This window comes from Chelonoidis abingdonii, chromosome 10 (assembly GCF_003597395.2).
Source record: "Chelonoidis abingdonii isolate Lonesome George chromosome 10, CheloAbing_2.0, whole genome shotgun sequence".
Lineage (NCBI taxonomy): Eukaryota > Metazoa > Chordata > Testudines > Testudinidae > Chelonoidis > Chelonoidis abingdonii.
Window position 1 is genome coordinate 69,006,505 of NC_133778.1, and position 10,431 is coordinate 69,016,935.

General features: G+C 41.7%; 1 protein-coding gene across 6 annotated transcripts in view; it reads right to left on the bottom strand.

Annotated features, from left to right (window-relative positions):
• KALRN (kalirin RhoGEF kinase) overlaps positions 1-10,431 on the bottom strand; it is an 833,042-nt gene that overhangs the window by 271,710 nt on the left and 550,901 nt on the right. For all 6 annotated transcript variants that reach the window (XM_075070289.1, XM_075070290.1, XM_075070292.1 and 3 more), the window contains exon 13: positions 9,526-9,700. In XM_075070289.1, coding sequence (XP_074926390.1) covers positions 9,526-9,700 — 175 coding nt within the window. The remainder of the gene's footprint in view (positions 1-9,525; positions 9,701-10,431) is intronic.

Consider the following 10,431-nt stretch of genomic DNA (forward strand, 5'->3'; position numbering starts at 1 on the left):
ATTGTGCTCCGATGCTTTTGGATTCTGAATCCCAACAATATCCATACAAAAAAACTGCATATACCTCTAAAAAACACCGTATGAGAAACAGCTTGGAGCCTCACTTTCCAGGTGAAAACTTAAGGACATCCCATATGACACATGTGAAAAAATAAAAGATCTACATGTAAGAATGGCTGGTATCTTTCTTATGATGCCTATTATTTAATTCATATTTTATGAGCCAAGATCTCTGGAACCTGATTTTGAACAAAGAATCCTCATATTTGATTGTTAACTATACAGATCTATCTGTACAAAGCCATAAAAATCCTGTATCTCTGAGCAGACAGCTAATTCACTTGAAAGACTTTGCTAATGTTATAAACTCGGAAAGCGACACTCACGTGAGTTACAAATAACAGTGAAGTGAGTTACTGTCTGAGAGATGACTTTTGTTCCTTTCCAAATTCATGTTAAGCCAGAAGAGCCAAGAAGTGAAATCAAAGCTGCAAGATTTGATAGGAGGAAAAACAGAGCCAAAGAAATGGTAATTGTGGAAAACGGAATTCAGCATATAGCAGACTTCAGTGATCCATGGAGCTTTCATAGGATAAGACAAGAATAAAGAAGCAAATTCTGTCCTGTCCACAGTGGGCATCTGCTGTGAATCTCCAAGGGCAGAAACTGACCTTAAAAGAACATTGATTGCATGGACTGTAAAATCTGCACAGAACGGATTCTGGGTGGTGCTGTGCAGACACACACCAGGAAAGCGGCTGGCAGAATCATTGGGAAGAATTTGGCAGCTACTTTACAGGACCACCTGCAAAGTCTTGGAGAAGCTTCCCTGCAGAGAGAGGCCTATGGGATCAGCAGAGTGGTCAGAGACATGTACTATCCCTGACCTGGCAATGGTCTCTATGCACACACACCTGTTCAGATTATTCCGGCTTTTAGTGGTAAATGACTGTGGAAGGCAAATCACAATTGGAGTTGCAGCTAGCAAGGAATCTTAAGAGTAACAAGAAAGGTTTCTACAGGTATGTTAGCAACAAGAAGAAGATCAAGGAAAGTGTGGGCCCCTTACTGGATGGAGGAGGCAACTTAGTGACAGAGGATGTGGAAAAAGCTAAGGTACTCAATGCTTTTTTTGCCTCTGTCTTCATGAACAAGGTCAGCTCCTAGGCTACCACACTGGGCAGCACAGTATGGGGAGGAAGTGACCAGCCCTCTGTGGAGAAAGAAGTGGTTCAGGACTATTTAGAAAAGTTGGACAAGTACAAGTTCATGGGGCCAGATGCACTGTATCCAAGGGTGCTAAATGCGTTGGCGGATGTGATTGCAGAGCCATTGGCCATTCTCTTTGAAAACTCAAGGCAAGCGAGGGAGGTCCCAGATGACTGGAAAAAGGCTAATGTAGTGAGCATCTTTAAAAAAGGGAAGGAGGAGAATCCGGGGAACTACAGCCCAGTCAGCCTCACTTCAGGCCCTGGAAAAATCATGGAGCAGGTCCTCAAGGAATCAATTTTGAAGCATGTAGAGGAGAGGAAGCGATCAGGAACAGTCACATGGATCACGACGGGCAAGTCAGTGTCTGACTAACCTGATTACCTTCTATGATGAGATAACTGCTTTGTGAGGAGGGGAAGCAGTGGACGTGTTATTCCTTGATTTTGGAGCAAAGCTTTGATACTGTCTCCCCACAAGTATTCTCTGCTCAGCAAATTAAAGAAGTAGGGCTGGATGAATGGATAACAAGGCTGGACAGAAAACTGGCTGAGTCATTGGGCCTCAACAGCGTGATCAATGCTCCATGTGCTGTTGCAGCAGTATCAAGCTGGTGGCCCCAGCATCAGTCCTGGGGCCGGTTTTGTTTCAATATCTTCATTAATTGATCTGGGGATGGCATGGATTGAACCTCAGCAAGTTTGAGATGACACTAACTTGGAGGAAGTAGTAAGATATGCTGGAGGCTAGGGATAGGATACAAGAAAAGGGGAAAAAAAAACTGACGAATTAGAGATTGGGCCAAAGAAATCTGATGAGGTTCAACAAGGACATAGTGCAAGTCCTGCTTTAGGTGGAAGAATTCCACGCATTGCTACGATAGGACTGAGGGCTAGGCAGACAGTTCTGCGAAAAAGACCTAGGGGTTACAGTGGATGAGAAGATTGAGTCAATCAGTGTGCCCTTGTTGCCAAGAAGGCTAATGGCATTTTCGGTTGTATAAGTAGGAGCACAGCCCCAGTAGATTGAGGACGTGAATTGTTCCCTCGATTGAGGGGGGCCTTTCATTTTGTGAGTTTGGGATTAACTTTGTGGGGTTCCCAAGGTTTTTTGGGGGCCCCACACTAAAGAAGGATGTGGGAATAAAATGAAAAGAGTCCAGCGCGAGGGCTACAACAAAATGATTAGGCGGCTGGAGCGCCTGGCTTATGAGGAGAGGTTGGACGAACTGGATTATTTAGTCTGGTCAGAGAGAGCAGAATGAGGGAGGATTTGATAGGCTGCTTTCAACTACCGAAAGAGGGTTCCCAAAGAGGATGGATCTAGACTGTTCTAAGTGGTACCAGATGACAGAAAAAGAAGTAATGGTCTCAAGTTGCAGTGTGGGAGGTTTAGGTTAGATATTAGGAAAAACTTTTTCACTAGGAGGGTGGTGAAGCACTGGAATGGGTTACCTAGGTAGATGGTGAATATCTCCTTCATTAGAGGTTTTTAAGGTCAGGCTTGACAAAGACCTGGCTGGGATGATTTAGCTGGGGATTGGTCCTGCTTTGAGCAGGGGGTTGGACTACATGATCTCCTGAGGTCCCTTCCAACCCTGATATTCTATGATTCTAAAGGGAATAGGCAGAGTAACCAGGGCAGAGAATGTTTTTGAGGGACAGCACCTCACAACACTTTATTTGTAGTCAAGTGTCATTCATTTCCATCACAGCTATAAGCCTTTTAATGACTGTTGCTAAAATATGGGACAAAGTGGATTTTATAGATATTAGTTGTGAGCCCCTCAATTCAGTACTCAGCACCTCCATTAGTGTCTCTCAACAAGGGTTAAATGGTTCTGTCTCTTTCAGCCTGACCTTCTGACAATAAGGTCCTTTTAATGTAACAGTTACTGTGTTCATATCCTGTGAAAGATCCCTAGCTTAAAACTAGGAAGAAATATTGCTTTTGTATTCTCTAGTTCAAACACAGGTTATTGGGCTGGATGCAGGAACCACTGGATGAAGTTCTCTGGCCTGTGTTATGAAGGAGATCAAGCTAGATGATCATAATAGTCCCTCCCTGTCTTGAAAGCTACATTGATTTGATAAATAATATGGGGCATCAGGCACCAAATAAGGTAGGTCCCTTAAATAAAAGTAGGACTTTCAACCAAGAGTAATTAATGAGGCTATTCTAAATCAGAATACATTGTCACTGGGGTATCTGAAAGCTTTCAGGAGTCTGTTATGCCTGTTTCCTATTGCCAGTCACAATTTGGAATCGATATACTTAGTGGATATTTGATCTGTTTTTTGACTATCTAAAGATCATCCAATATATTAGGACTGAAGCAGGAAAGAAAAGACAGCAAATCACATTACATGGCTTTGGATTAATATCCGTATGCCAAACATTTGCCTTGACTTGAGTAAGAAGCAGACAAGGGTTCTAACTAAATGTAGCTGGTTCGTCGTCACCAACAGAAACACCAGAGGGTTCACTTTTAGGTAGAATACCTCTTCTGCAAATAAAATAAAATGATACAAGTTGGAGAGAAAAGACACACAGATGGCACATTTCCTTGCAGAATGGAGAAGGTCCAATGCACCTAAAAAAATGGAAGTATACATAGTGTTTGTGGAGAACAATTAACTCTGAAGATGATCTCTCTCTATTCCAAGCGCCAGAGCAGGAGGGAAAGTTTACAGACAACAGAAATCTGTTGCTCCAGCTCCAACAGAAATCTACAGAGTGGACATTTAAGGAAGTTTACGAAAGGAACTGCAAAAGAAAGCGGCCTGTAATGTGGATTTCACCATCCAGGGAAGCTCAGAGAAAACAGGTTAGATTTTCAGAAGCACAAATGGCAGTTAAGACCTGATTCCCACTGAAAGTCAAAGTGGCTAGGCACTTAACTGCCATTTGTATCTTTGAAACTATCCCCCACATTTCTGGCTTTAAAAGTGAGCAGACGAAACAGGAATATGGAAAACAGTAAGCAGACAGATGCCTGGAACTAAAAACAGAGATGTTTGACTAAATACAATACAGGGTGTGACTATTTCTTCAGGCAGAAGGAAGGTTGAGGTGCAATTTGTATCCTCTTCATAATGTCCGGGGGGCAGTTAAGCAAGAAAAGCTTTGCCCCAGGAATGGATTGGTGACCCTTCAGCAGATGCCCCTTCTGAGTTCCACCATGGAGAAGCAGGTTCAAGCAGTGGATGGAGCTCCCAAGGAAGGAGGCTTGTACTGGAGAATTGCCAGGAGACACAACAGTAGAGTGAAAGATGAGCCACTGAGTGAAAATCCCATAAGGGATTTTCAGTAAAACTGTTTTCAACTCTTTGGTTTTTGCCTGTTTCTATAAACACCTATTAAGCTTCAAGGACTAATGAGCAGTTTGGAGAAAGCCATTTCTGTTAAAGAATTCAATCCTACCACCAAGGTGTGAGGGCTTACAGTCTAAATCTGCAGAGATTTCCATATGGACCTCGCACACAGTCAGGTATTCCTGATAGCTCTTAAAGTTAAAAGAAATAAGTAAGGGGGAAAATATTTAAAAAAAAAAAAAACAATCTTCCAGTAGTGAAAAAGGCACAAACCCAAATGCAACAAAAAATCCTTTCCAGATCACTTTTAAAAGCCATTCTTAACTTAGCCCATTTTTCTGATTTACATCAAGGCACTCTAAAGAAAGAGTGACTTTAGCAGGTTATCTGCAAAGAACAATGGAGTAAGCTAAGACTGGAATTTTGGCTTTAACTGGGATCTTTGCTGCTTTGCTGCATTTTTATCCTATTTTCTTTTTAGATTTAATATAACCCTTATATATAATTATAGAAATGATATGCAATGACTCATATAAGAGCACTAGAATTAGTTAGTTACATGAATTAAATATTGCATTACATTAACAAAAGGAATTAGAAATTCAAAAAGTCATGGCTCTGACTTCCTTATTGTTATTATATTATTATTTATTTACAGCAGCACCTGCCACTTGGTAGGTACTTTCCAAACAATTAAATCAGGGACAGTCCCTGCTCCAAAGAGCTCATAACCTAAGGCTAGGCAGATAAGCACACAGAGATTAAGGGAAGGAGGGGCAACAGGCAATTTACATACAAATCAATACTACTCACTGTGAGCAGCACACCTAAAGAGGGACTTTAAGAGGGATTTAAATGTGGACAGGGTAGGGGTCTTGTGAATGAGCTCTGGGTGCTTGTATTATGCACAGGGGACAATGGGGAATAAGGCACGAAGATGTGAGAAGCTGAGAAAAATGTGGACAAGGATGGGAACATTAGTAGAGTGGAACGGAGAGTAGGCAACCTAGAGCTTGACAAGACAGGATAAGAGGGGAGGGGCATGGAACAGGATGCATTTACTAGAGTAAAAGCTATAGGACAGTTTCTAGGAGAGCCATTGGAATCTTATGCACGTCCATCAAATGCCTTGGTTTTGAAAGCACAATACAGACTTCAGGATCCACTCACAAAAGTGCCTCTGCTATGCATCTTTTCTCACTTATGGTTAGCCACTTCAGCTTGCCATCTTTCTACTGTAAGGAAGCACTTCACTCCTGTATCTTAAAGGACAAAGTGTGCTTAATCAGTCAGAACGGTGACAGTGCTTTCCAGCATGAAAGCACAGAAGGGATGTGATTGCAGGTGGTGACAGAGGTAGCTGTGCTCTCTGGATAGACAGAAGGGGACTTAAACCAGCACAGAAGAAGGAAATATTGATCTGAGAAAAACAGTGGTGTCCATTGTATCAGCATGCTTTATTTACACAGCACAGCCTCTGCTCCTGTATTCAGTTTACACACACATGAGAACCCAGTCCATCATGGAAAACAGTATAAATATCTAATTTCTAGCTAAATCTGAAGCCAACCACCATTAATAAAAACATATTTTGCTTAAGGTATAATTTGTTGCTCTTAGTCCTCCCACCTCTGTTGTCTTCTCTGCTATGCTTAGAATAAACAAAGACCAAAAGGATTACAAGTTTCTTAATAGGCGTCTTTATTACAATTTTGAGACAACTGACTGCAATCTAGTATCTGTTTAAGGATTATTCTTTTGTCAGCTGAATCAAATCAACAATTGCTTGAGATGTATAATATAAAGGTGACATTTAACATACAGTTCAAATTGCTTTTCATTTTACTGTTGTTTAAGTTGTCTTCCTTGCTTGAAGACTAATCTTGGCAGCTATACTTATTTGTAAGTTCCTATATTGATCTGGCTACAATTTTTTTCTGTTTTGTCATTGGTTATGAATTATGTGTCATAATTATTCATTTCATTTAAAGAAAGAGATCGCTAACTAAAAGAATCTGCCTATCAGGTTCCCTATGCAAATAAGAAACATGCTCTCTGACTCATGTAGTGTGAGTTCAGGTGTTCTCATAATAAACAACAGCAAATCACACATAAACAATAGCAAATCAACAGTGACAGCACTGATTTTCTTTCAAGCCCCTATTAGTCACTACATCCTGATTCAGCAAGGTCAAAGTACATGTCAAACTTCAAACACCTTGCTGAGTCAGGGCCCACTAGATGTGGCTGTGTGCATTGAAGCAAATACCCACACGGGGATAAAGTAAACATGGTGGACCTGGAATCTACACCCAGTTCTGACCATGACCGGCTGTATGACCTTGAGGCAAGTCATGTCACTGCTCTGTGTCCCAGTTTCCTCATCTATAAAACAGGGCTTAAGATACCTATCCACCTTGGAAAAGCACTTTGAGATCCTTGATTGAAAAGCACTGCATAAGGGCAAAGAGTTATAATTGAAATGAATTCTGAAATCTTCCCTCAAAGCTAGATTGCAGCTTTTAGGGCTTGGCTACACTTGCAAGTTGCAGCGCTGGTGAGGGGGTTGCAGCGCTGGTGAGGGGGTTACAGCGCTGCAACTTACTTGGTGTCCACACTTACAAAGCTCAGCCAGTGCTGCAACTCCCTGGCTGCAGCGCTGGCTGTACTCCTGGTCTGCTACAGATGTAGCAAATCCAGCGCTGGTGATGCAGCGCTGCTCATCAGGTGTGGACACTCACCAGCACTGTTATTGGCCTCCAGGGTATTAAGAGGTATCCCAGAATTCCTGTAGCCAAAAAACGGAAGGTACTCCCCGGAGCTACGAGCACAGCTGCTCTTGCTCCAGTGAGCGAGCCGACGGAGCTTTGGAATTTACAGCTGTTTGCTTGAGGAGACAAACAGCACGGCGGAGGAGGGAGTCGTCGAGAAGCTGCTTATCTGGTCTGAACCTTTTACATTTAAAAGTGATTGAGAGAAGAGTGGGGGAAATGGCCAGAATTTGCAATGCAGTGAGCTTCACAGTGTCTGCTCCAAAAAATCCGCTCTCTCTGTCTCCCCGACGCTCCTGTCACACTCACCCCACCCCCTTCTTTGAAAAGCACGTTGCAGCCACTGAACGCTGGATAGCTGCCCACAATGCACCACCCACAGTGTTGCAAATGTTGCAATATGGCACATCTTGTCAGCGGTAGCTTCAGTGGTGCCACACTGCAGCGCTGTTCCTACACAGCTGTACGACCACAGCTGTAACTCCTAGCGCTGCACATTTCCAAGTGTAGCCATACCCTTAGTCACTTGCTGAAGTGTGAGGCACACTGAAGCCATACTGCTGCACAGAACATCTCTAATCTCCCTGCTGTGTAGATAACCCAGACTTGGGGTCTGCAAGAAACCCAGAAAGTGATTTGGAGTTTTTAATGAAAGGCTCACACAGCTCCACTATGAACATCCAATGTATGTTGCATGCAGACATACCTATATAGTTTGTATTTATTTTAATTTCAATCTAAAAAAGTATGCTGCATTTATATACATGCATGTACACATACGCTCACCAAGAGTGGGAGTCATTAAATACTCAGCATTTGGCCCTCTGCAGTACCACAGTATCTTCTATTCTATGCATATGAAGAGACCATGGTTATTGCATGTACCTAGAAGTTTGAGTTTTTAAGGCAACCACTGCTCTTGTGCAAACATACCACGTGTGATTATATATATATATATGAGTGTGTATTAGGATATCCAAGTGTTTGTATGTGAATGGTATGCAAAGAACTCTTTTAATAAGACTGTTCTATTTACATTAATAGCAAAAACTGTAGAATAGCTTTCACTACAAAATTTGACTATAACTGCAGTAACTGGAAACTTGTCTCTGTACTGTATCTGTTGCATATTACTATAGCTCAATTCCTACCTGTGAATCTGCATTCACAGCTTTTCCATCTTTTATAATTTAACACTATTTCTTGTCATAACTTAAAATAAACTCTCTCCTATTAAGTATTATGTAGCATTCTAAAGTTTCCATTCACTATCAATATAATTCATCAGATCATCTATTGAATTACATGCAACATCTCTGGGAATATATCATCATAAAACACTTTAAAAAAGTGCCACATTAACAGATTTATCCACTCCCAAAGGTGTCTCTGAACAACCACAAGAAAGATACAGTAGCAAGTTGATACTTCATATGGGCTATATAAACAACACTATGTTCCAGCATACATGAGACACAAATTAATTAACATCCCCTGCTTTTGTATCACATTCCATCTGATTTACAGGTAAATATTTATTCAGATTTGTTGAAAATCTCTTTAAAATTATCCAGTCCAAGAAAACCTCATTTATTTAATGCACTGATAACGTTTTTTCCTCCAATAGCATTTGATTTAAAAAAGGAGTACAAGGTAGAGATATAAGACCTCTTTTTAAATTTACTTACAGGCACACACAATTACATGATGAGCATTTTAGGGCTTCTTGTACAGTATTTCTCTTTTCTCCCTTTATGAAAAACAACTGTTATGCCTGCAAGCTGATTTCTAAGAGAACCCGTCATATGATGCTTAATATTTTGTTGCATCGAGGGGTTCAAAGCCATAAAATGCATCCAAAGAGAAAAATCTCACCTGCAAAAGATCATGAACTTTTAGATCAGCAAAAACAGATGTACATGAGGGGCATATGCAAACCACCATACGATGCATGCCATAAAACTGGTCACCACAGCATTCAGACACTCTGAATACAGTCAGCCGGGCAGACATGAGCGTGTCTTGTATGTCATAAAGGCATATTACTGGTTTCTAAATTTCCAATTTAACAAGTGATTTCTATTCACCTCCTAGTTCCACCAGACATCTCAGTGTAATCAAAGTCTTCTGTGATTCCCTGGAACTCTGTATATCCTGTTAGAGTATTAGTAAGAGACACAGTCACCACCTCCACAGCGCTACCTTCCCAAGATCACCCAGACAGCTCTTACCTCAATGGTGTACTGTTCAAAAATCCGGAGCTGAAGAAAGATGTCTAGTTTAATTTTCCGCTCATGGAAGAGCTCTTCCATCTGTACCTGGGCCTCGTCAAGCTGCTGAAGGACAGATTCAATGTGGCTGATGGAGCTATTGTGTGGAGTCTTATTGTTGGATACCGCTGAGTCCCTGTGGCAAGGCAGGAGAATAGTTAAAGCTCAGCATTAATGCAAGAAAAGAGCAGGAATTAAACACTCAATTCTGTGCGCAGCTGAGAAGCGAGCCGAAGCACAAAGGGCTGGAGGAAGGTGTATGCAATGCTCATTTCTTCTGCTTATTGAAATCCTGTGTTTCCTGAACTCAACAGCAAGTCAAAACAATGAGCGTATCCTTTCATATGTTGTGACACTTTGACCCCGATACACTCACAAGGAGTTGGAGGGTTGAGGAGCAGAATGGCCCATAAATCTGAACTGATCTCTTGAGGAATCTGACTGGCAATCCCATTTAATTCTAGACCAAATGACCCATTTCTTTCTACACGCAGCCTGTCTCAGGCATCATCCTCAAAGCTGCTACTAACATGCTGTTGATCTTTACAAGTTAAATTATGCCACCATTCGCATTGTTGCTAGTGAATTAAGAAAGTTGGAATTGCCAGTTGTCTGTTACAGCTATCCCCCTATTCCATTTTGTTTTCTTACAGCTGTCCCCATACTCCATTTTGTTCTTCTCCTGTGGCCGCCCCTCCCTGGCTGTTAAGTTGTTTAACAGGGCCACTGCCCTTCTCAAAGGGAGGGCCCCTTAAAGTTGTTTACCAAGAGCCATTGCCCTTCTCAAAGGGATGGCCACTTGTGCTAAGTGGGACCACTGCCCTGTTCAAAGGGTTAGTCCTGTTATCACCTTGTTAAACCTGGGCT